The sequence below is a fragment of the Motacilla alba genome, chromosome 3 (genome assembly GCF_015832195.1).
Source record: "Motacilla alba alba isolate MOTALB_02 chromosome 3, Motacilla_alba_V1.0_pri, whole genome shotgun sequence".
NCBI lineage: Eukaryota > Metazoa > Chordata > Aves > Passeriformes > Motacillidae > Motacilla > Motacilla alba.
In genome coordinates, this window is record NC_052018.1 from 107,894,586 (window position 1) to 107,921,943 (window position 27,358).

Genomic DNA, 27,358 nt, shown 5'->3' on the forward strand with positions numbered 1-27,358 from the left:
ATGAAGTATTAGAAAATAATGAGCTGAAAGGCATAGCTGGAATCTGACATTTGTTCTTTCCTTAGCAGAGATCTGTTTCTCTATTCTTGCATTTTTAAACTGCTCTTCAGTTGAGCCAAGTCTGCAGAAAGGCAATAGCAGAAGAATAATGCTGACACTTTCTCTTCCAGAAATTTAGTGTCAAAATCCTCTCTTCTGAGCAGGATTTTGGGCAGCTAGCAATCATAGAAAATTAATTTTCTCATTATTAGTTGTGCTTGCTGGGGAGGAAAAAGCCTCATACTTCAACAGTAACAAGACTGTGACTGGCATTGCACAGTTATTGTTACTTTATAGTACATTATAATTTCTTTTGGTGCTGCATCACTCTAAGCTTTGTAGTATCCTTTGTGGTTTTCTAGTGGAGGAAACAAACCATGGAAGCATTATTATGCTTCTCCATGACACACAGAGAAAGATTTCAGAAGAGAATGAAGTGATCCTGAAGTTTCATAAACACAACATGGTGATGTTCCACAAGGATTTGTATAGGTCCTCCCTGTTCTTCTCCATGTCAAAAGCACTGGGATTTTTTACTGGTCTGTGGTATCCTCAGGTTATTTCATTTCTTCAAATCTTACCTGTAAAGTTTGAAAGTGCAGGTGTTTTCTCTTGCAGCTTCTTTAAAAATTCAATATAGATGTTGTAACTTAATGTATCGTGAAATATAAAGACCTCTGACTTGAGACAGCTTGTGCTTAAACATTCACCAAATAATGGTGCATGAAATGAAAAGCAGGCTTCATGTAGTGCTTATTCTATTTGGAGTTTAGTGGGATTCTTAGCAGAAGCAGAGTGGCAAACAGCTTCACTTGGCAGTCCAGTGGCAGAGGTGATCTGTAGACTGTTGACCTGAAAAAGTCAGAGTTTCACTCACACAGTGCCCAAGAAGGGTTAGAATTGTTTTACTGCCCTCTGTTAAAATTGAGGAATGCTGAAGCACTTAATTGGTTACACCACACCACAGCCAGTGTTTAGACCCAAGTTCTGAGCCTTTGAAAGCTGATGTAAACAATGAAGCTGGGAATGGTTTCTCTGCTATGGAAGGGGATGAATGTAGAACATCTGATGAGCAGCTGGTTCATCCTTCAGCTGGGTAAGTGTAAACAAAACACTTCATTTACAGCTTTGTGTTGAATCTGTGCTAGAATGGTTCTGTGCAGTAACTACAAATGGGGAAAAAAGGCTCAGGATCAGAGTGAACAACTACATTCCCATGATCTGGAGGAAACAGTCTTCATTGTCAGATCATCACAGGAGAGCTTTAATTTACTAGAGATGCTGAAGAAAAAGTGTTCTTCACTTGTAACTGCAGCTCCTCCAGAGCAAGGCTGAATGTTGAGGCCATTATTTACTTTAACACTTGCAAAACTCTCAATTCTGTCCCTGATCAGCAGCTGAACCTGGGTCGTGGTGTTCAGCTCTGGCTGCTCTTGCAGAACTTCATGGGATCAGTGAATGTGGAGTAGCTGTGATGACCTGCTTGCTTGTTTTTGAGAGACCATTGCTACAGATTAATAACATACAAAATACATAAATAAAAATGCATTCTGTATGTCACATAGCAATTACAGAGTAGTTGAGCTTTGAAGGAGAGAAATGTGTTTTGTAAAATGTAGTTTTGTGGCTAGGGAAGGTAAGGATTTGACCAAAACTAATGTAATATGAGGTTTGTTTGATTTTGTCCTACCCCTTCTCTCTGCTGTGGCCAGTCAGTGCTGACATTATTAGTTAATGCTGCAGTTGGAGTTTCACTTTGGATTTTTCATCCCACATTCCTCAGTGGTATGCTAGTGTAACTGGGAAAGGAACACTGAGCTTCATGAGACTTAAAATGATATTTCAAGCCCCAGATTTTTGTAATTTTGTCATTAGCAAGCTATTAGATCAAAGATTTGTCCAGTAATTTTATTTTATTGCAGTGGAAAACAATATTTTTGGGTAGTAGGCATATTTTGGTTTTATTTTAACTAAATTTTGAATTTGTACAGGAAAATCTATCTTTCTGAAAAGTACAGACAGAGCAAAAATGGTGTAGGAGGTGGGAGCCAGATCACTTTTTCCTTCTAATGAGAAACCATTCTGCCTTTAGCATACATGGCAGTATTTTAATTCCACTTTTTCTCCTCCTCTTGAAATAATAATTAAATGTGTATAGAAAAAAGTAATTACCTATATTGTTATTTTTTTACAAAAGTCTGCTCTTTTATTCTTTTTCTCAATGGGTTGGCCGTAACAAAATGAGTTTTAGAACTAAATTAATGAAATATGTTCCTAACCTTTGAATTCACAGTGTTTTGAGAACAGTCAAATTAATTTGTGTGTATGGTACATGGATTGTCTTTAGAAATAAAGTATAATACTGCTTTTGTACCATTATTTTTACAGATTCAGTGATGGATGCATAGCATTCAGCTATCTGGAACTTTGCTTACTGTAGACCTACTCATTTGCACTGTCTAGTTTGTTAAAATACACTCTTTAGCATAATCATAATCATCATCAGTAGGTCCACATATCTGGAAAGAGCCTTGTTTAAAACAGGTATTATATTTGAATCCCTCTGTTAACATTTTTGAAAATTTGCTTTAATTGGAAAATAAGTAAACTTTAACAATATGCTTTTTAACAATATGCTTTTTAACAATATGCTTTTCAGCATGTATTTAATTTGGCTTAGGGTCTGATTTTTAAGAGCAGAAAACCAGGCTGAATTTACTGTAACATAGAATACTGTAATATTATTGTTGTAGGCAACTTGTTTTTGACACTTCTTAGAGGTTGATTCTCCACAACTTAGGCAGTGAATTGCAGACATACACTGTATTGTTGCTGATTTTGCACTGAGATAATTTAGCTGAACTTGCTGCTGAAGGCATCTGGGATGGGTGAGGGTGGAGTCACACAGTTGGCTTCTGATGTTTCTGGGAATGGCAGCCTTCAACAGAAACAGGGTGGCAGGGTGGCCCTTGGAAGTGGGGTGGGTGGGAGGATCCTCAATCTTTGCAGGGTGCCTGTGTCCTCATTTGCTGCTTGTGTTTGGAGATGGAAACAAGGGCTATGTTCTTTTTCAGACTTCTCCCACCATTCCAGAACAATGCTCATTCTGCAGGTGATGATGAAATGGTGTAGAAGATCAAAAGGGCAAGCAAGGCTATGCTTTTGTGTGTAGGAGAGATAACGTCTCCCATCATCCTTGCTTTGTTTGCATTACACAGTTTTTTAAGACATTTGGTTCAATACTTTATTCAAATTATCTGCTAAAAGTCACTTTAGTAATTTTATTCATCCCACACCAGTAGTACTGTTACAAAGTTAGTGCACTGTGACCTGGTTTCATGTGGCATAACCAACATTTCTTCTTAGTTCAAGGACCCAACCTGTGTCATTCTTAAAGAAGTCAGTGTCTTTCCCATCTGTTGTGTTTTATGGGTGCTGAAGTTCAAGACTTTTATCACATTTTAATCAGGTGCAGTGCTATTAAGTTAATCCTTTTCAGGAGTTCTCCAGTTGCAGTAGGGCGGCAGTGTACTTCAGCAAAGGCTGAATTAATACAGTCAGTTTTTCAACTTTTGAGTGGTCTTCAAAGCTTTTGAGTTTTGTGGACTGGTAATAAAGCTTCCATGGTGCACAATCATTGAAGGAAGTAATTTGTTCAGAAAACAGTTCTGTATGTACTTAGGGCAATATCATGGACACCATGTTTGATGTCAATAAATAAATGCTATTTATGCTGACAGAATTGGGTCTCTCAGTTGTTCATGTAGAGATTGAGCATCTTTTTGGATGAAGTTGTAAGCTGAAGACTTTGTCTTATGTGCTTGAAGCTCAAATTTTAAATTACTTATTTAAATCCTTTTTCAAAAAACACTTGCTTTGAGTCATTGTTTTTTTTCTTTTATTCTGTGTTTCACTGATATTTTGTTCTTGCAAAGAAATTCCTGTAAAAATGGAAGTTTTTTGATGGAAATGCAGTGTTATGTGTTCTGCTGCAGAGTCTCTACATGGAAAGAAATATACTGCTAAGCCTTGTGGCATTTCAAAAGACTATGTAAAAGTTCTGCAGATTGCTGACAGTTTGATCAGTCATGATGGCATAGTTGACAAAAATACTGGGAAAATTATGAAATATGTAATTAGCTTGTTTACAGACTTGCCTTTCATCTCTTTTTCTTCAGAGTGTGGGAGAAACAAAATCCCTAGAATAAGTGATTAAACTAATGGAAGCATTTCTAGAACAAGACTTCAGTGGAACCAACTCTATAAACTATAATCAGTAGTTGCTGTCTGGTTTTATGTGCATTCACAGTCCCAGTGTTTTACTGTGGCCTCAGATATGGTGTCTGCTGTGGATGCTGTTTGCTGGCTGTGTTCTAATGAAATGGAACATTTTTAGACATTCTAATTAAAGAAATAATTAATATTTTTCACTAGAACCTTGGAAGAATCTTTCACAGCTCTTGAAAGAGAAGGAGAAACTGCTTATTCAAAAGAAACCAGAACTTCTCTCTCTTTTTCTGACTTTTTGCCACAGCTAAGAGAACTTAGACTTTTCACCATGGCTTAGAGCCTAAATAATTTGTGCAGTTCAGTGTAAAATTAGGTCTGCAGACCAAGTTCAGGTAGAGGCATTGTCTTTGAAGTGCCTGATTTTGACTTGGGTGGTAAAACTCTTCACAACTTTCCAAGCCTTGTGTTTCTAATTTAACCAAACATATTTTCCTGTTTTATCTATTACCTTATCATGGGCTGGATTCTTGTTTCACAGGGACTTGGTCACAGTCAGTGAGTAATGCAGGAGGTGTATTACTAGGTGTAACTAGTTATAGTTCTTTTACAAAGCAAGTGGCACTTTAAAGATAATAATCTGTTTGCATTAGATAAAATAAGATATTACTGCTTATTAAGCATACTGCATTTATTATTTTCGTGCAATGTGGGCTTCTATTGCACTGGCCACCTTGTATCATTTTTCAAGGTGGCTGCTCTAATGTTTAGAGAAAAAAGGATAAAGATTTTACCTTATAGTAATGCTCAAAGTTGGTTTTTATTGGGCTGTTTTGTTGTTATTTGCATTAAAGGAGTAATTTTCATCATCCAAATAGCTGTGGGCAAGTTAAAGGAGGCTAATGAATAGATCTGCTCTAAAGTTCTAGTGGCTGGCAAATTACAGTGTCTGTACACTAATTTATTTAAAAGAAAGAATTGAAAAGAATTACATTAAATGGCTGTTAGAAGTGTATGTTCAGTTTTAAATGACAGTATAATGCAGATGTGTAACTAGGATGTCTATGGGCCTAAGTGCAAGAACTTGATTAATTTTGTGGCTCAAGACATTTGAAATGGTATGTAAATTTTACCATTGTTTCCACATTTAAAGCAATAGGAATCTTATTTCAAATTGTAAACCAGAGAAAAAATACTTAGGCTTGGTTCAGCTGCCTTTAAAGCTTTTCCAGCTTCTGATAGAAGACTTTTATATCCTATGTCCTAAATTAACAACAGAGGAGCTACTGTAAAAAGGATGTGCTTAGGCTTTTCTGTTAGTATTCATCAAACAGCAAGACAGACAGCAGTTTGATGATACCTCTGTACAAAGGGCTTTAAATCAGCAAGAATGAATAAACTGTAAAAATTACCTAAATTTGCTTGTTTTTTTAGATATGTCTTTATATAATGTATAGAACAGAAAGAGCTAAATATTGAGTCACATTTTTTTTTCAACTTGACACTCCATTTTTCGTTATTATATTTTCCTTGATCCATCCAAATTACATTTGAGGTTTGCACTCACAAATGTAATTTTTAATGTTTTTTGTTTTATTCCATGTAGCCCTTCATTTTTTTGAATGCTGGTGAATTAGTAGATTAACATTCCAGAAAATTATTCCTTTGAAACACTAGGAAAAAGAGAACGGATGCTTTTATAAAAGCACTGTTTGATCTGTCAGTCTTTTCAACCCTTAGTGACAAGATTGAAGGGAAACGGCAGAAAGTCAAATTTTAAAAAAAATGCCCCAGAAACTATTCCTATTGCAAGTAATTCTCCCCAATGATTTTGGCCAGGTTCACCTTTCCTAGCCAATGAGGATGGTGTGCTCGGAGGTGTGATCGTTCTCCGCTCCTGCAGGTGTTCAGCAGAATCCTCACAGGAAAAGCCAACTTTGCTAGGTAAGGAATTCTTACTCATTTTTAATTCAGCTGGGTGCTAACTCAAAATGAAGGGTGAAATGAAATCTCTGTGCATGTTTGAAAGCCACGGAGAAAACAAAAAGGAATTGACATTGTCTTGTATTTGCTGGGTTCCCGGATGAAGGCAGCAATGATGAACCTGACTCCATGTTCTTAAAAGGCTGATTTATTATTTTATGATATTATATTATATAAAAGAATATTATACTAAACTATACTAAAGAACAGAGAAAGGATATTTACAGAAGTCTACAAAGATACTAATGAAAAACTCGTGACTCCTTCCAGAGCCCCAACACAGCTTGACCCTGATTGGTCATTAAGTCAAAACATTTCACATGAAACCAAGGAAACAATCACCTGTGGGTAAACAATCTCCAAACACACTCTAAAGCAGCAAAACACAGGAGAAGCAAATCAGATAATTGTTGTTTTCCTTTTTCTCTGAGGCTTCCCAGGAGAGAAATCCTGGCAAAGGGGTTTTTCCGGAAAATATGATGGTGACAACATTGGAATAACAAAAATCTAAAAAGTGAAATAGGGAACAAACAAGGCTAATATTAACAAAACTCCAGAAAAGAGCATTCTTTCTGACTCATCGTTTCTAAGCAGAATTGTCACTCAGAGGGTTGTGTAGGATCTTTCTAAACCTATGGCATAGATATAATAGTTGCTTGTGGCGAGGCGGGATGTGTTCCTCGTAGGAAAAATTGCATTTATAGCTGGGAGTAATGCATGTAGCTGTTCACTGCTTCTCAGTAGCTCATTTGTGAAAAATACTTTCTAAAAAGTTCTTTATTCCTCCTTTTTGCAGAAGAAAATGTGTGAATTTGGAGAATGCATTTAAAATTTGTAAGGAAAGTTGTTTATGGTTGTTTATTCTTGTTTATTATTTCACTGCCAGGAAAATTGGTTTAGATAAGTCTCAGTTACTGTTTGCATTTGCACCAAACAGGACTTTCTGCTGCTCATCCTAAAACCACCTGGACTTTGCCTCTACCAGTAGCTGTCTGGTTCCAAAAGGGCTTCACATCCCTTCATCCCTGGTTCTGTCCTGGAAACACAATCCCTCTCTTGCTGCTTTATGGCAGAAAAGTGTGTTATGGAAAACTGTCCGGTGGTTTGTGTGGGAGAAACAGATGGGAACTGAAGAGTGTAGACTATGAGCAGAACAGGGTGGAAATACAACCCTGAGACAGCAAGGCCTCTCTAAGGGAAGGAATTTGGGATTGGGGGCATATGAATTACTTCAAGATGACACTTGTGCCATCTCCTTTCCTGTGGTGCTCCTCAGATGCGCAGCTATGTGCATATTTATTGAGTCACACTGACCTGTCTAATGTTACCAGAGTTAAAGTGTTTTTCCTTTGTGTAATACTCTGCTTTATTATTATTTACCCAATCGTGACATTATCTAGTGCAACAGCATCCTGCAACATAAATTCTATCCTTAAAAAAAAGAGTTAAGAAAATTAAAATACAAGTCTGGGTAATTAAGAACAAACAAGATCAATGTAACCTTCAATCCCTGAGATTTGGAAGTGAGAGGATTTTTTTCTATTCATTTAATGTTTGCCATTCATGTAAGAGAACATATTCTATTAATGAAGATTTGGCATTTTTTTCCTCAAAAATTAATTTATAAAATCCCCATATATTGTACATCATAAGTAAAGACTATTTGTCCATTGATTTTTGGTTTTTTTTCCACTGAAATAACACAGAGATTAATTGTAGCACAGTGCTTTTTCTGTATAATGGAAATTTCCTACCTTATAATGAATGCAGAGAGAATACACAATTAAACATACGTAGTATTTGTGTTGTTTGGACTGAAAATAATTTGGTTAATACTGAAAAACTTCATGTATAGAATAAAGAACTCTCATGTCTGTGTTACAGGGATCATCTTTATTTATTTCTTTTTAATATTGAAACAAATGGCAAGACAGTGACTTATTGAATGGTTGAAAATATACATATTTGCAGATATTTCATATGTAATTTAATTTTTTTTTTTAATATTTCACTACCTTTAATGGCTAACAATAACTAAAGTTTGTGCTAGTACAGGCTACTTTTGGTAGTTTTCAAAGGCAAAGATATAATATTTTGAGGGTATTTGTTCCAAACTGTTTCTCAGCTTCTCAAAATTGAAAGATGGGATTAAATTTGTCTTTAAAAATGCTTTCACTGGCAGTGGAGCCTTTGGTGTGCCGTGGAGAGGTTGAGCCCCTCCAACACACATTGATTGTGCTGGATGTGTTTCACTCTGTGAAAGCTTTTGATTCACCTTTGGTGGTATCAGTCACAAATCTGTTCTGGGGGAGCAGAGCACACACCTCAATGAAGTTCATTTTTCTTTTATGATGGTATCTGGAAATCTGTCAGAATCTTCAAGTCTTGCTGGCATCATCTAACATTTGATCTCCTGTTCTGGTTTAATTGCTGTGCAAGGAGATGTGGTTCAAAGGATAAGTGTGCTCAGCAGGCTGTGACCTCCATCAGCCACGTTAAAGGAATGTGAGGAATAGGAATGAGTGAAGGTTTTAAACCCATCTAGTGATGCTTTTTTTTGCAGTATGTGAAAGTCACTCTCAAAAGAAATACGTGGAAATGTCTGTTCAAGGCGTCTTGTGTAATTCATGTCAGACACCTCCCATAATCCAGAGAAAGAATTTGTGCCTCAGTGCATTTTTTAAGCCTTTTACAGAATTCTGTGAAATGCCTTAAATTCTAATCAGCTATTTTTTTTCTTTGCCGCCTACCAAATTATGGACTTTATGAATACAAAGAAAAATGACCATGCTAGAGAGCAGGAAGAAAACAGTGTGGCAATTTATAAAGCTCCACTGACAGAGAGCTGAACATATGAATAATGTGCTCTTTGTCTGAGTTTTGTGTTGCAGCTGAGTAGGAGTGTGTTTGTGTACATAAAGATACCTGCACATGTATCAGGCAATTGAAGATTACTGGAACAGGCTGTTAAACAGCTGAGAAATCAGAACACTTTCAGACTTCAGGACAGCACCTTTCTGGATAAACAGGCATTAACAATACTTGTGAGCAGTGATTAGTTTTCTTACTCATTATCACTGGCAGTTGGTCTCTAGCCCTGATATCCTAAATTAGCTGTGAGTACAGTACCAGAGAGCTGATATTGTTTATCTGGTGCTGGCAGTCCAGGTAACCAGACCTGGGAGTGCTTTGCTAGGGGTTTCTTCTTCATCTTTGTTTCCTCTCTTACCTTTAGTGCTCCTTACACTCTCCACAAAGAAAAGGGGTGTTTGCATCTGCTGTTGTAATTCAGTGTATGTTTGAATCCAGGACTTCCTCTAATTTTGCCAGAAATCTTTCTTATTGTGCATGTTACATTATACACCTCACCTCCTTTTTCTGCAGGATAATTTTGCTTTTACCAGATGTCTTTCCTGCCTGATCTATATCTTCAATTCCCATATTGCAGACTTGACTATTTCTGCATGTTTGCCTGTATCCTGCTTGGGATACAGGCTAACAGCTAAGCCACAAATCCCCCTTTACCTGTTGATCATCTGGCTTTATGCTTTTGTCTGGGTTCAAGGCAGGCAAATCCAAGTTCTGTCAGCTTTTACTGGTGGGTGGAACAGGCCACTGCTTTAGAAGTTGGTCCAATTTTAACTGCAGTTGGAGTTGATGAAAGATTTCTCAGCTTGGAGGCTCCATATCATCGAAGTAACATTCTCATTGTGGGTAATAGTTCTGCAGTGTGTGACTTGAATACTCAGGAAAATCTTGTTTGTTTGATAGCTGTTTCTTTTGAGATTTAATTGCTCTGGTAAGTAGTTTTTGGTCTTTGTTTTTTATCCTTGCTGTATTTGTTTCTCAAGACGCAGTCTTGTTAAATTGCATCTTGTATTTTAAACCAAGGCCTTTTTTGTAACTTCTTGCATTTTCCTTTATAGTGGAATTTCTGTGGAGCCATACAACAGAGAGCATGTGTGTTGGATACATGTCTGCACAGGATGGCAAAGCTAAGGTAAGCCATGAGGAGTAGGCTGTAATACAGTTGGATGACTGCAGAAGCTAAGGAGAATTTGAATTAATGATAATGAAGTATGTAAGAAATTTCTTTCTCTAAGAAAACAGCAGTAGTAATGGCTGCATAAGCAGTTAAATGTGTCAATTGATTAGGCATTTCTAATTTCTTTTTTTAATTGCAGCAGTTAACAACCCTATACTAACATATGTTCCACGTCAGGATAAGGTGCCACAAACACATGTCCATTCCCTCTGCTGACAGTATTTGTATTTGAATAACTTTATCCATCTTGATTCGGTTATGCTGGTACCATATTTTTCTGTGGGCATGCCTTCCTTTGGATAAAGCAATTGCACCATCAAGGAAGATATAAAACAAACTTCAAACAAGTTCCTAGAATACCCTCTGTGATAAATAATTCCAGTATTGCCATCCATATTTTTGGTTTCTTGGGGCCTTATAATTAATTTTTAATGAGAGAAATATTACGTTAAATTTGAATTTAACAGTGAAAACTGGAAAATTCTGTCACATCATGATCAAGGAGTAGGGATTAACCAAATGGATGAGCCATTCATTCTTAGGAAAAGAACATGGAAGGGAGAAAAAGGAGGATGCTGTAGTGTAGCAGCTGGAGCATTTAGAAGAGATCTTTGGAGAACAGGATTGAACATGGGAGAAGCTGCAAGCAGAGACTGTAGTGGTTTCTGTAGACATTCATGCAAAGGGGGATGTGACCAAAGTAACACAAGGATAAACACATATATATATAAGAATATACATATATAAAGAAGAAAATCAACATCAGATATTTTACACAGCAAAACTGGTAAAACACTGTTTCAAGCACTGGAATGAATGAGCTAATCTTCAAGATGTAAAATGTGCAGGAAAATAAAGACAAGAATGCCCCAGAAAGACAAGCAGACGATGAAGGAAGTGCTGGTAGAGGTGTAAATGAAGTATTTGCTTCACTTTTGAATAACTTAAGTACAATTCTTTCCAGATAGCTGTACATGGAAGAGTGTGGTTTTACTTCTTTTCTTAATATTTGTTTCAGATTTAGTTGGAAAAAAGTCCAAACTGAAGTTAAAAGCCTGGATTGAACTGAGTGAAACTAAAGCAAGTTCAGCCACAGATGTTCTAGTATTTGCTAGTTAGCTTTAAAATTGTTGTCTTGTGTTTGCAGTGAAGGAATAACTGAAAATAAAGGATGCTAAATGTTTCCAGTGTGCACACCTGCCTCTGACTTACACTCTGAAGCTCAAAATGTTATTGTTTCTTCCTGGTAGTGTCTAATTAATAAATAAATGCTAAATATGAAATCTGCCTGGTAATGAGTATTAACATGACAGTGCCATGCCCAGAGTTGCTTTCCTACTCACAGTTGCAACATTTGACATCTGGTGTGCATTGTTTTCATACTGCTGGTAAATTCTCCAGCTGGTAATCCTGATTGTGCTGACAGACACAGCTGCTCTTCTTGGATCACTTTTAAATTATGTTTTTGACCTTCACCGAAGAGTTAATCCCCCTCCCTTTCTTCCTTCTTTGAGTCTGTGGCCACAAATGCTTTCCAGAGAAAAACCACAAACGCTTTTGCTGCTGACTTCTATTGATCAAAAAAAGTCTTCTGTCATAAAAGCTGGAATTTTGTTCTGCTGCAACTAGGACGAAGTTATAGATGGAAAACTGGGCTTGAAATAGAACACAATGTATTGCAAGTGAAAAAAAAAAAATCTCTGTTCTTTAATAGAGTGACTGTTTTGCTACAGTTAATTTTGAGTGCTTGCCATGAAAGAATAATGGGATAAGAGTTCATAAAAGTATAAAATATCACTTGTTTATGAGGACCATAGCAAAATGATTAGGCAGCAGCTTGTAAGGAAACATTTGCTTTCCTGTTTTTCTAGGGTGGTAAAGACCTTCAGGTTTTATTTCTTTCATCCGTCTGGGACTTGAGTTTTGTTCTTAAGCTGAGGGGTTGTCACAGTGCCTGATTTGGAACTGGTTCAGTTTTTTACTAGATTAATATTAGAATCATATAAAGGGGTAGATACTGAAGAGAAAAGGAGGCTGCTTTACTGTCTTAATGTGATTCTTTGGGCATGGGAGGTTAATGCAGTTCATAATAGGAACTAGCAAATGGTGCTTCTGAACACCAGGTGGAAACTGTGGAGGTACAGGATGTCTTTCTTACAAGGCAGACACAGGGTAGGTGCAGCTCACCTGCAGACACTGGTGTGCTCAAGACATAGAGACAACCAGTTATCTGTCAGCAACTCCTTAAAAGAGGAGTGGGACAGGAAAGTGGAATCAGAGACTTGAAATGGTTTGTACACTGTGACCTGCTGGTGCTTCTGCCTTCTACAGCATGAGCTCTCCAAGCGCTGGTTTGGAAGTACCCTTGCACCAGGGGTTTGTGTGCTCCCAGTTTAGGCAAGACTGGGTTCTGCAGCTGGCCACTCACCTTCAGATCACACTGGCTCACCAGCACCAAATGGCTGAGCCTGCAAGAGCTGTGCACTGCTAGTGGTTTAATTTGAAGCATACTTTCTGGAAAGGTGTCCAGTCTTTTTTTTTGTTTCTTGTAAAACCAGTTGCCTGGAAAAGTTGAATGTTTCTTTAAGAATCCTGCATAGCCTTGCCAGATGAACTAAGTTCACACCTTATTGCTGACCTCTGTTTGTGTGTCCTATCAGCTCTTTCTGGATGCTGGAACTATTTCAGCTCCTCCACTGCTCATAACTCTGGAAGTGTCATCTCCAGCACCTGCACAGTGAATGTCCCAGTGGCTTCCCTCAGATTCTTAGGCCACAAACAGCTAATCAAGGCAGATCTTAGCTGGTTCAGCTGTGCTTTTCTTTTTTCCTTGTCATCCTTCTCAACACAAGCAGCTTCAAAATCACTTAGTGCCAGCGTTTGTCACAAATTGGATGTGACAAAACTTTTCATCTCAGCATTTTGGCTCTTTCCTATACTTCTTGAACTAACCTGCATCAGCTGGTGCTGCACCTAACCCAGGCTGATGCTTGGGAGCCTCACTTATCATGAGCTTAAGGGGCAGACACACTCTGGTTTAGGAGTTGCTGGAGCCAAACCTTCCTGAGGCAATACTGTGACAGATTGTTTCAACATCAGCCCTGTTCTTTGGAAGATGGATGGGCTTCCCAAGATCTCTTGAAGCAGAGGTCTTGTACTGCTACCTCTGTGATGGTAGAATTGTCACAGTAGCTGATGCTCAACTCTTTCTACCCATTCGTGAGGCTGTTGGAATATTCTGGGCTGCAGCTGTGAGAATACATAGAGGCAGATAGAAAATATGAGTTTGTGGATTCCCTCTGTATTCACACAGCTCCTTTTGTAGCAGTAACTACTGCATCCAAAAGGTTATGACTTCTAGAGTGAAGGACTGGGGGATTAAATAACTGCATGAATTGAGGAGATTTTTTTTTTGTTATTGTGTTGTTGACTCGTGAATTACTTGATATGAATTTAAGCAATTATTTCTTTTTCCAGTCCAAAATTTCTTCTCTTTCCGAGGTACTAGTTGGTCTTCAGAACAACCTTCCAGATGCTTGGGTTTTTTTCATGGGTCCATAATAGATCTAACGACTGTCATAGCATCAGGAAAAAGGTCACCCTGTTACCAGGGCTCTGACTTCTTTAACATTTCTCTGGCAGGGTTCAATTATTTCCTGTTTTCCTGAACTGAATGGGTTATGTTCTGACAGCTGATGCATTTTTGGTGTCACCACTGGGGAAGTAGCTCTGCTCTAAGATGTTGCTTCTTGCAGCTCTGTCCATACTGTCATGGATGATGTGCAACACTTTAGGTCTTAACAGTTTATGTAGCATTTGGCAGAGCAATTTGAGTGTCAGTTTGCACAAAGGGCTTGCAGAGCTTCTGCCATGTATTTTGGGGTGGGAAGAAATAATTCCTCAATTCACCCATAATGTGATTTTAGATTAAAATGAGGAATGGGAAGGATGGGTGTTAATGGTTAGGCTGCACAGGTTAATTGACTCTTCTTGGTTACAAAGACTTCATATCTTCTTGTTCTATGTCTGCTTGCTCAATGGAGGATGCTTCAAAGGAAAATAAATTCTTCAATCTGAGAGTGCAGTGTATGCCTGCAATGCAAGTTCTCATACCAACGACATCTCTTGAAGGTTCTGGCTATGGGTAGGCAGCCTTTCCTTGATTTAATGTTGTGTATCTTTGCATAGTCAGACAGGAGCCCTTTTATTTCAGGCAGGGTCTGCAGAGTATTTGTTTACTCAAGTCCTGCAGTATTCTGTATGCAGAAAGTGTAAGTGGCTGGGATACTTACTTCTTCCTGAATCTGACCAGTGTCTTGTCATGGTGATTGACAGTAGTTGCTGGTGGCTGATTTTTCTGCTTGAAGACGGGTAATTCCTCACTTTGTTTTCAATAGTGTTTGAAGTCAAAGTCCTTTTTTCCCAGTGCAAGATCCAGTCTCAATACCAGCAAAATGTAGTTTTGGTAATTTATTTTGTGTAAGTATTTGAAATAATTTATCAGCTCATTATGTTTCTTAGTATTTATAAATCTGCTATATGATCTCTATAAATAATGCAAACTTTGGCAATTGCTGCAAATGTTGCAATATTTTTGAGTAGTAGTTCAGACTCATAAGTTTTAGTTCTTCTGACAGCTGGATGACTTAGACAGCAAATGTAAAAAGCCCAGTTGCAATATTGAATATAATCCAATTCAGTTGCCAGCTTAAATCTCTTTTTGGCAGCTATTCAGTTACTATAACATGAACTGCTAAGCTTTATGTTATGGCAGGTTTTAATAATGCAAAGCTACATAAGCCGTTCTTTCCATTCTCAAATGAACCAAATTCACTTTGCTTTGCAGGATGTAGTGCAGCATTAGTGGGGAGTGTTGCATATTGCTGTGTCTGCAGCAACTGCTGTCCACGCCAAACATTGTGGTTACAATGTTCAAACAGAAAATTTTATCTTTGACAGTTAATTTCATCTGCCAGTAGGAGCAAACATAAACATGATGGACAGGGAGACCATCTCCAGTTCACTTTTCCTGTGGAGATGTAAGCTGTCATCATCAGATTTACTTGCCTTTACTGACGTTGTAAAATTTAGCAAAAGTCCTTCCCTCTATGTCTGAAGTGATACATGTGACAAACACTGATTGTAGTAATTGTTGTTGGTTTTCTGAGGATGAGCTTCTGTGTTTGACTTTGTGAGTGAAAGGTCTGTGAGAGCCCTTTGTCAGGAGAAGGGCAGTTTTCCAGTGCTCGTTGGGTGAAGAAACACATCTTGGAAGCATCCTGATTCTAATTTGAAAATTAGTGGAAAAATTTACTAAGCCTGTTTAGTGAGCAGAAATATGAAGTCAAATAATTCAGTCATTCATTTCAGACTACAGAGACAGTCTTTTAACTTCATGAAACAGGAGAAGTATATGTCACTGTTCCACTTATTTTCTTTAATCTTCTCGCTTGTCTGGGGACTGGAGAATCAGTCAGAAATTTTCATTTGAAAACTACTCTTTGCATACAGTGGACCATCCAGTTCTCTCATAAAAATAAGGTTTTTCTATTTGTTGGAAACAAATAGAAACCTATTCCTGCTAAGATACCAGTTAAAATGGTTGGCTCATAGACCTTCATGGAAGTTAACTGGCTCTGATATGAGAAGAGAAATTCACTTTTTGGGTTGGGTTCTTCCATAAAGCCAGTAGTTCTGGAACTCCCTGGATTTGGCTGACAGAGTGGAGTAGGGAAGATGGGACAGTGTGTGCAGGACTGCAAATATAAATGCAATAACCTTAGCACCTGCAATTCACAATGATACAAATCACATTTGAAAATTCGTGACAGGGTTTTAGAATACCTTCTAGAAAACCCTGGGATGCTGAGCTGATTAGATGATTGGTTGGTATGTGTCTTCAGGCTGTCTTGGTACAGGTATGAGTGATTTAATTGGATGCATAATTAGTTTATAGTAATATACTTACCCACAGAATGAATTTGAGCTTGGAAAACAACTTCCTAAGCAACCTGTATCTAAAAGCATTATTTTCACTGCAGTAAGACCAGAAGTACCCCATCACTGTGTCTTTCTGTTGTTTCCCAACAAGGACAATAATCTGGAACCTCTCTTTCTATTTTTTCTCCATTTTTTTTTCTGTATTAAGGTTTCACCAAACAAGATGCGCGTGGCATTTTCTGATAACAGCAATTGTCAGTATTTAGTGGGGCACCTTCTCCTGGTGTACTACAGGTGTACATACAAACCACAGTGGAGGAGAGATTACCAGGAGACAGAGCAGCAGAGTTGCTGCCAAAAAGGGTTCTTACTGCTTAGAAAATAAATTCAGATTGTGTGGTCAGATGGTTCTGATGGTGGAAGTGTGTACCCAGCTAGAAGGCTCCAAATTTCTAAAGAATATGTGAGTCTGGTGGTACTCTTTTTTTTCAGGGAGCAAAGCTGTAGAAAGCACTTTCCTTAAGGATATAGCATCTTTGGTCTTTCATTATATTTCATCTCCATAGTGTAATGAATGTAAAAAGTTTGTTTTATAAATTATTCTGTCTCAAGCACATCCTGAGTGTGTAATAAGAGTGCTAAACACATGAAGTACTCCCTAGATTTGCTTAAGAACTGAATGTGCTGCCATCTGGTAGTTGTACTCTGTCCTCTTGGCAGCATTTGATTGATTTCAGCTTTCTCATGCAGCACTGCCTGTCTCTTGGCTGAAATTTTATATATTCCTTTTACGTTGTATTTATGCTTTTAATGAAAGAAGAATTCTCAAAGTTGTTGTGACAAACTGATACTTTCATGTGAATAGGAGGAGGAGACTAGTTCTTTAAAAGAAAATGTTTTTCATATTCCTTGGTCTCAAGGTTGTTTCAGAATCCTCGTCTATGAGACATGAGGTAATACAAGTCAAAAAGATGAAACCATATATTGTTCCTGTAGTAGTGGTATTCCGTGTATTCCAGAAAGGGCTATTAGTTTTGGAAGTAGTAGGGAACTTTGCAGTGTGCATCAGAAAACACTGGGAGAGTGTGGTATTTTCGGGGTTCCCCAGATGGAGGAGGAGTGAATGAATCTGACTCTATGTTCTTAGAAAGCTAATTTATTATTATATTATATTATATTATATTATATTATATTATATTATATTATACTATACTAAACTATTTAAAGAATAGAGAAAGGATACAGACAGAAGGCTAAAAGATAATAATAAAAAACTCACGATTCTCTCCTCTGAGTCTGACACAGCCTGACTGTGATTGTTCATGAAGTCAAAACAATTCACATGCTGGATAAACAATCTCCAACCACATTTCAAAGCAGCAAAACACAGGAGAAGCAAATGAGATAATATTGTTTTCCTTTTTCTTGAGGCTTCTCAGCTTCCCAGGAGAGAAATCCTGGGCAAAGAGATCTTTCCAGAAAATATGATGGTGGCAGGAGAGAATAACATTCCAGTGTCTGCAGCAGTGGGGTTGGGGGGGATCAGTAGTTCCATGGTGTTGGTTTGGTTAGGAAGGAAAGAGGGAAACACTGAGCATTTGGATGGCAAGAACACAGAGCAAGAATCAGCATCAGGAGTTTGGTTAGCTCCTTTGGACTTTATAGAGGGGTAGGAAGCCAAAGATCAAATGTTTCTTCCAGAATTTACCTTTTTTTCCTGTGGAACTGTGGACAAGAGGTTCCTCTTTTAAGCTGCAGCAAAAATCTGTGGTGACTGACTGGTGTCCCAGATGTTGGTACCTCATCTCCTACTGGACCCTAAGTAACCTTGCTTTTCTCTGGGAAGGCAAAGCAATTCAGAATATTCTTGGGACTGTAAAATGCCTGTATATGAAGCTGAAGATGTGGATAACTCATCATTCTTAATCTACCATTCTTTGACATGCACTTTCCTCAAAGAGAGGCTTCTGTGGAGTTGAGTGGAGGATTAATTCAGGAAAAAAATTTATTTTCCTTTTTTTTTGTGGTGCCAGGCACAATTTCTTCCAGGTGTGGGTTCATTCGACTTGTAAAGCTGACAGACTAATTGAGTTCAATTAAAACCTTTCCAGTGTTCTTCTTTTTTGTTTGCTTTTTTTATTTTTAAGTTTCTAGACTCTAAACCTAATTGACTATACAATCTGGACTTAATGTAAAATATGATGTTGGGACATAAAAATGTAACGCATTTACAAATAAGTTCTGTGGTTCATTTAAAAATATTCAGTGCTCTTTGATGTTTCTTTTTATTTACTGGAGTTTGTTCTTATGGTTAAGAACAAGGGAGATATAAATGTAAGAATTCATTTGGGAGTTTCCTACAGTTGTCTTGACATGGCAATGTTACCCTTTAAAATTATTTGTTATTAAGTAACATCTTAAACATTATCATCTTAGATCTGTCTCATTTTTGTTCTACACAAGGCAGCCACTGGTGAAAGTAATAAAGAGTAGTCAGTGTAAACCAGATCTGTATTTACTCCATCATAGAAAGTATGCAAATAAACAGGATGCAAGTAAAGGCTTTAAGAAATGCTTTGTTATATGTGGTTTCAGTGTTTCTGTAAATGGAAATCTTCAGCTGCTGGTGTATAATGGTTTGGGGTCTTGTGTATGGAGAATGTGTTCCTCCTGATATAGGAAATGAAGTTTTCTATATGAAATGTGTTTTGGGTGGCTATTTAAGCATAGATACTTGCTAATGTGTTAATAGATAGTGACTACCTGCTTATCCCTTCTTGTACATTTTCCTCCCCTTGCTCAAAAACTCATTATGATTAACTTACTGGTTTGCTCTGACTGCAGTACCTCACTGATCAAGTGGCATTCTTCCTCTGAGGAAACAAATTTGCTACCACGCCCATCAAACAGTGCTGCTTTCGTGCTGTCATCCTTTTCATTTAGAAATTTTTACAGACCTGGGAAAATATCATGGATCTGTCAGTCATAGAACAAAAAATACCTTTCTTCCACTTGATTTTGTTCATTTTATTTTATTTTTTTTAATTTATGAAATGACATCTACAGAAAAATTGTCAGTTACATTTTGAGGGAAACTACCAGATTTGAACAGATTATTTTCTTCTTGGAGTGGTGAATCACAATTGTAACTGAAATTGTTCTGAAAGTACCAACATGTTCATATGTCAAGCAGGAAAGCCAGAGATCAACGTTTTAGCAATAAAATAAAAACATTGAAATGTTTTAAATTTAATCTTATTCTGTGATTTAACTGAAAACAAGACCACGTAAGTGCAGGCAGCAGGATATCCCCTTTATCAAGAAAGGAATTAGAAGAAGCTGCTCAAGACACAAAATGTTTATTCAATGTAATGAACTGAGTTTAGAGTCTCAAATCACTTTCCATTTAATTGATGCAGATTTTTCTTACTGGACTTTTACATTTGAACTTTTTGTGACAACCCGTTACCTCTTTGCAAGTAATGCATTTTGCAACTACTAAATCTTTTAAACGGAATAATATGTGTACGAACAAATATGTGGTGGGCTGCATTTACAGGAAGCTGTAGTTTCTGAATGCCAGCAACATTATGTTGTGAGCTTTATACCATAGTAGGAATAATTTCTAGTTCCTAATTTCATAGAACATGAGCAGTTTTCAGTGTAAAAACGTGTGCAAAGGGGGATAAAAAGTCATTACTCTTAACAATAAGTCAAAGTAACTTTTCAGAAGCAGATGCTTTTGCTCATCAGTAATAAAACATACCCCAGTATAGAAAGGATCATTAACAGATCTTTAGGGTCACTGAGTTACAATTCAGTTATAAACTGGAATTTTGTGTACACAGACAAATGTACTCGTTTCCTGGCTGAAATAGTCCAGTGCCTTCTCAAGGGCTTTTAAAATTTTCTGTGGAAAAGAAGCCTATTGGCAGAAAAACAATTGGTTTTTGGGTTGATTTATTTGGTAGCTGGCAACAGGAAGTCTTTGGAGTTTTTTAGGTGGACGCGCAGGTATTTTATGCAGAGAAATTTCTTATTTGCATCCTGATCATTGCAGTTGCCTTATCCTCTGAAGTGTTCGTTTGTCAAGTATTTAATTCTGTCTGAGATTTCTTGGACATGTATTTCTGCATGCAGTAGTAAAGACTTCTGAATCACCCTAAAAAATAGACCTATAAACCATGAAATGCCAAAAGTATTTTCTTTTGTCTTCACTGTGGATATTTCTTTCTACTTTCAGTGCACTGATTCATCCAATTTGCATTTTCCATGCATCTGTCATGGTCTTTCTCTTCATGTGTTAAACATTAATGCAAACAAAATAGAAAAAGAATCTCAGTTGCTTTTCAAGTTGCTTTGTAGTTTGTCCTCAGACTTCAGCGAGGGAACAGCTTAATTGTTCTGTACTTCCAAGCTTACTTTGTCCTGCATAATTTTGCCTTTTCTCAGTCCGTAATATTCTCTTGACTTTTCCACAGACTCACATTTCAAGACTTCCTCCTGGAGCTGTGGCAGGACAGTCCGTGGCAATAGAAGGAGGAGTTTGCAGGCTGGAGAGTCCAGAAAGCAGCTGATTCCTCACTTCATTGCAGAGAATGTGAATGACTCTTTGTACAATAAGGTTTTTTTTTTGTGTTTTAACAGATGTTGGAAATTCTGCTTTTGTTTTATACTCCGTATTGCAACCATGTGCACCACAACTCGAGACAAGTGCTGCTGTAGTTTATGTTCTCACTCTGTGAATGGGGGTTGTGTGCATGTTCATTTTGTCCCACGAATAAAATAGGAACACTCCCCAGTTGTGCAAAGATCATGTATAATTAATGATTGCATTTTCATTTTTCTGTGTTGAAAGATAACCAAAAGCTAAGAAAAGATAATTTAAAGATACAGTCACCATTGTCATTCATATTCTAAATTTAGAAGTAACAGGCCTTTGAAGTGGCTTTATAATTATGCAAAAAATTATTATGGTTTCTAAGTTTCTTAGTGGTTTAAGGAAATCCAGAGGTGATTTAAACATGAGTTGTTTTTTTCCTCTCCAGTAAGGAGGATTTTTTTTTTGTTCAAAGAATGGTTTCAGTGAAACAAACTAGAGCAAAATTAAGGCTCAAATTGTTTTTGAATAGTCTTATAGGTCATATCTGTGTTCCCAAACCAAGATGTTAATAGCTCGAAGCTGTATGTATTGCAAAAAGCTATATGAAGATAATGTATCGTTACGCAGTCTTTATGTATAATGGAATATTACAGTGTAAATAAGAAAGCAAAGTTTATGGAAAGATTCAATATTATTCTTCACTTCTGCTTTAAATCTATTTTTAAGAGAGGTACAGAAATGAACATATTACTGGATGGGAAGTGCAATGTGTATCAAGTGGCTGGTGGGAGGTCTGATACTGAGCTTTGGTGTTGGTAAAGCAACTTCCTCATGTCCAGCCGCAGCATGGGTATTTATATAACTGTGTGTAATATGTATGTACTGTGCATAAATTTACTGTAACTCTTTTGATACCTTCAACAAACCTGCAGTGTAAAACAATGTTATCCTTGTCTGCCTCGTGAAGCATTGGCAGCTGAACTGTCATTTGTCACCAGTTTGGCTATGTGAGCCAGGTTGCCCAAGTCCTAAAAGCATAAAACCTTCCACTCAGTCCTTTTTCCTTCACAGCACTGGCAGCAATAGAAGACTTTTGTAATTGATTCATTGTCCTGATAAGTATGCCAAAGAGAAACTAAAATAGTTCATCCTTTTCCCTGGTGGATATTTGATAATTCTGTTTTCAGAAATAGTGGCTGAATAGATATTCAGACTTTATTTGCTTAATCAGGCATTGTACTTGCCTGTTTTGTAATATTGTGCCTGCCTATAACAGACATACTTGACTGATGAAATGGTTATATTGATTGTAGTACCAATCTTTCATGGAAAAGAATAAAATTTTTTTAATGGCCTGAGTTAATTTTTACTATGATACTACAGCATACATTGAGATGCTGTCATCTGTGTATGGTTTTTTAATTGTGACCTCAGTGTAGCTCTATAGTAGAAGATATTTCAGTACAGTTCTGTAAATAATGTAAAACAGCAGCTTTCCAGATTGCAAAACAACGGCGTAGAATGTGCCTGTCTTGAAATAGTTTGTGCTGAAATACAGTGCTTGAGGTTGCACAGGTCCTCAATGGTACACTCATGGTCTGAGCAAGTGAAGGGCCCTTCACTGTGTGGTGAGTGAAAAATTGAAGATCATGTATATGGGTTTGTTCATATCCAAATTTGAAAATGGCCTTGTTGTTAGAAAAGCTAAAGGAACAGTGTTAGCCTGCTTTTATTCTGAAAGTGCTTTTCTGTACTGACATATAATATAGAAATTTTGGCATAAATTCACTCTTTCATGCCATAAGCTTGTAAAATGTAAATTCATAAATGCTTTCCTCCCCTTCCTTGCTTAATCTCTCTTTTTGGAGGTTTGGATTCCAGCATAGGATTTCTGTAGTTTGTTTTTACTTCATTTTTGTATCTATACAATACTCCAGTCAATTTTTATTCTTCTTTTTGGTGCAGAGTTTTCTACCTAAGGTACATATAAGAAGAAAACCATCTTAGCATGTATGAATTTGGTATCAGTAATTGTGAAGACTGACAGGAGCAGAATTTCCTATCAAACTCCCACTTAAACCAAGGAAATATCTTACATGACTTTAATTATGCATCTTATTGTGCTATGAGTTCTATTTTGAGCCTAAGAGAGGCTTATGAAATATAAATGGTGAGGAGGGACTCTGCAATGATGTGTTCTGTAAGCCCTATGTGTGATGAGTAACCATTGCACTGGCATAAACAGATACAGCCCAAGAGGAAATCACACAGTGGACAGCAATAGCTGCTGAAATTATAAAGGAAGGGTGAGCAAGCGAAATACATAGAAATAAAATTTGAATGCTGTTGATTTTATACTCAAAGACACAGTTACGTGTCCTGAAGGATCAGCAGACAGGTCAGTGCCAGAGTAGTCCTAGTCAATCTTCAGCCGTAATAAATTTTCTTGCTTAAAGTTTCTAATAGGCTAAACCAAACCTGACACATAACCCATTTTTGTCTTACTTTGCTCCTGTGCCTTAACAGCACGAGCCTGCAATGAGTGATTTCAAAGGGCTCCAACTGAGCAAGTTATGGCAGACAGGCTTGTTACACTAAAAAAAACTTCAGAGGTGATTTGAATTCCAGTTGTGGGGATTTTTTTTTGGTTGGTGGGTTTGGGTTTTTGAAATAAAAACCCTTTACAGTTCTGTCGAAATGAAGACTATGCTTTTCTGCTTGTAAATTAACCTCTGGGAATGCTGTGGCACATGAGAGATTTGACTGAGGTGGAGGATGAGAGGACTTGGTTTAGGGGAACTGCAGCCATTTACCTGTGAAGGACAATACAGAAGGAAGCCTAAAAGAAGAAAAAGCTGGTAATAAATCTAGGGTTACTAGCAAGGTTGGGGTAACTGCTTTTGTTACTTAAAATGTGAATTAAAAGCAGAATATAGAAAAAGTATCCAAAGGAATTGGTGGTTATGGCATTATAGGTACAATATTTCACAGTGGCACGTGGTAACTGTGCAGCTGGACAGTCTTTGTAACCCAGTTTTGACCAGAATAATGCAGGATTAGATGGGAATTAGATTATCAGGTGTGTTATGAGATTTGTACATGCTTGTTAAAGTGAATGCTTGCAATTTATTGATTTCTTCTTTTTCTTCCAGTTTTTCTGTGAGTCGTTTACTTTGAGTCAGTGAGATATATCAAGAGTTCTGTCATTCAGTGGTAGCAGGATTTATCTGTTGAAAGACACTGAATTGGCCAGTTTTTACAGTGTTGTGTGTGCAAATAACAGCACCATCTCCTCAGATTTTACAGCATGGCGTGTGCAAATAACTGAGCACCATCTCCTCATTCTCAGAAGGTTTGCCACTCTTGACAGAATTGGGATCAGTGTAATTCTGGGGGGCTGACACCCATCCTCTTAGTAGAGAGTCACTTTTTCATATTAAAATATGACTTAGGCAGAGAACCTGGTTTTCAGGTCAGCTTGGTTGATAGGAGTAGGTTTAGGAGAGAATCGAAGAGTTGAAGGGAAAGTTTATACTGAAGCTGGGTAGGGAAATAAAAGCTCTTGTTAGCAGAGTGTACAGAATAAATTTCCCAGCAGGGGAGAGCAGAAATCAATGGAAGGTGGTAGAGGGAAACCAAAATTATTTTGAAGGAAAAAAGGAATAAGAAACAGTAACCAAGAAACCTGGGTTTTCCAAGAATTGATATATCCTTCACATGCCATTAGGGCTTGTCTTCCAAGGGATATTTAAAGAGACAAAGTATGAACTGCTCCCTTACACTTGGTTCTCATGTGAAAGATTAATTTTGGTTTACAGCAAAGTGAAGACAAACACAATTTCTGTGGCTTTTAGCCTCCATGTAGTGTCAGCAGAGGTTTTGTAGATTCCTTGCAGAAGGGTTGGGAAAGGGCCACTGCCTCATACCAGATCTGCCCAGAAATGCTGAGAACCTGTAACTTGCAGGAAATTGTGTTGAGATTTTATATGGAAACTTGTGGCAAAGGACTTGGGTAGTGGATCTAAGGACAGCATTAACTGATTAATAAAACTTACCTCTTTTCTTTTTGCTCATTTGTTACTGGACAGCTTGGGGAAGGTTTTGCTGTAAGAGCCCTGTGCTTGATTATTCACTCTGTTGGGAGATAACACAGAGATAAGGAGGACTTGTACACTGACTTTTTTTTAGATTTTACAGTGACACAGATCAGACTGTACACATTCCACATGACCTGGGGCTTAAATCCCCATAAAGACCATTAGCATCACTTGATAGGGATTTAAACACAACAGATATGTCTTGTTACCCACTCCTGTGTGCCTAATGAAGCAAATAAAGTGTGTTAGCATGAGTAGCAGGTATGGTGGGACCTGCTTTCCCTTGGCCTTGTGCCTAAACCATCCCACCCTCCCTCACCTCTGAGGTCTCAGTGATAATGTTGCTGCAAATATCCACTAAGCCATAGGGATAGAGACCAGCTAAGCTCATCTTTCTGAAACAAAAAGCCTTTCAAAGTGAAATGCCATTTTCAGAAAGTGTCACTTTGGAGCTCAGCCATCAGCTTCAGTGGAGCCAGGATGTCATCCTTGAAGGAGTTTATCTTAGAGGACTCCAACTTTATGAGTCCCTTAATGCCAATACTGAAGGCTCCAGAAATGAGGTTGTGTGAGATGTTTTGGTGACTCATTTTTTGGATTATCTGGGAATATCTATGGGGTGTGTAGGGCTCCAGCAAGCCAAATGGAAGAACCAAACCACAGACTCCTCTGGGCAAATAATCTGCTGTAGCTGAGCAATGACTGCGCTAAAAGAAGCTAAAGGGCTCTCAGCACTGTTTCATAATTTACAAGTTTTCCTGAAGATGATCATTTCTGCAGCCCTGTTTTCACTTCAGGTACCTGTGTGTGAGTGGTATCAACAACAACCCATCAGAGCACAACCTTGGGCAAGGATTCCCATGGTAAAACTCAGCTGTGGCAAACCACTGTGTCCCAGAGAAGTGTGATAAGCCAGGAAACCAGCCTGGATTGTAACATCTTCTGTAGGTACTGGACCTGTGATAGAAATCCTACTGAACATAGTTTTTAGAATTTTTTCATTAAAATGTGAGTTGTGACTGGTAACAGCCAAACAATGCAGTTCTGTGTTGGAGATCTCCTGGTCCTGCTCCCTGTCAGCGTGAGATTTGGTTTAAAGTTGACATCAAATTGTCCACACTTGAAAATACAGCTGCTTTGTGCAGCTAAGAGTAAACTCTTTTGTCTCTGGTGTTCCACTGTGGACAGGCGTGAAGGCCCTGGCTGTGAGAAGCAGGATGGGTAGCAAGGAGTGAGAAAAAAAAGTGAGAAACAGCCCCAAAAGCCCTCCTTGAAGGAGAGGGTGCAGGATTTATGGATGAGGGAGTAACATTGAGCCTGAGAAAGAGAATTTGAGGAAGGTGGTGTTTTAATTTGTCTTTGTCTATCGCTATCCAAACCTATTTTAATTAACCATGCATTAAATTGATTTTCCCCTAGTTGAGTTTGTTTTATCCATGATGGCACCAATATCAAGTATATCTGCAGCCATGATTCTCTTCAGGATTATATCCAAAGAGTAAAATTTTGCAGGAAATATTCTTCTGGCAGGTTAATTTTTGCTTGGGCCAGGGGGCTGATGTTTTTGGGCCCTGCAGCTACATGAGTGTGTAAAGGAAACACAGGAATGCATGGCTGCAAGAGGGGTGGGGAAGACAAAAAGGCTTGCCTTTTGCTGATGTTAAATTGGGTATAAAATGAAACTGCTCCCATCATCCCACTCACTGTGATTCTTTGTGTTGGATGTTGCTCTTACTGCTTCCAGTCCATCCCTGGAAGTAAGTGCTAAAATGCACCATGGATCTCGTTGGGAAAATATTGCCATGTTTATAAATTTGAATTTGTGGCTGATTTTATGGGAATCAATCCTAGTGAAGTACAATTTGTGATCCGATGAAGAAACAGTTTCTAAAATTTGGAGGCGGTGAACTCCTCTGGGGAGATAAGAACAGGCTGAGGCTTGAGGTAATTAATGATCAGTGTTGTGCCATGATGGCCTTTGAAACTATTTGTGTGGCTGTGGAGGGGAGGGATATTGTTTCAAAGCCCATTTTATTGTATCAACATGTCACCTAATGTCCATGAAAGAAAATTTATCCCACCAAAAGACAATGTCGTGGCACAGCAGAGAGTGCTGTATGATAGATTATTTGCAATTTGTTGCAATTAGACGACTCCAATCCCTCGGGAAAAAGGTTTAATGGACAGAAAAAACATTGTTTTGAGTATTCTATTGGCACATCAAAAGAACAGTTATTCCCAGAATAAGTTTCAAGAATCTTGACCACCATTAGGGTGATACCTGAATTAGGAAAAAACTCAAAAATAAGGAAACACCCAACTAAAAATGATGAACAGAAACCAGGCAAAAAGTTCACTGTTAATACACAAGGGGCAGAAGGCAAATGAATTACCCTGTTCTCCAAAGTGTGACAGAGTTTTAAG

At 37.8% G+C, this 27,358-nt stretch overlaps 1 protein-coding gene across 4 annotated transcripts in view; it reads left to right on the plus strand.

Annotated features, from left to right (window-relative positions):
• TASP1 (taspase 1) overlaps positions 1 to 22,608 on the plus strand; it is a 77,232-nt gene extending 54,624 nt beyond the window's left edge. Inside the window, exons 12-14 of one of the 4 annotated variants that reach the window (XM_038131872.1) lie at positions 6,106 to 6,210; positions 10,176 to 10,249; positions 20,716 to 22,608. In XM_038131872.1, coding sequence (XP_037987800.1) covers positions 6,106 to 6,210; positions 10,176 to 10,249; positions 20,716 to 20,811 — 275 coding nt within the window. In that variant the 3' untranslated portion in view covers positions 20,812 to 22,608. The other 3 variants (XM_038131873.1, XM_038131871.1, XM_038131874.1) reach the window with 3 other exon arrangements.
• Positions 22,609 to 27,358: the final 4,750 nt, after the last annotated feature.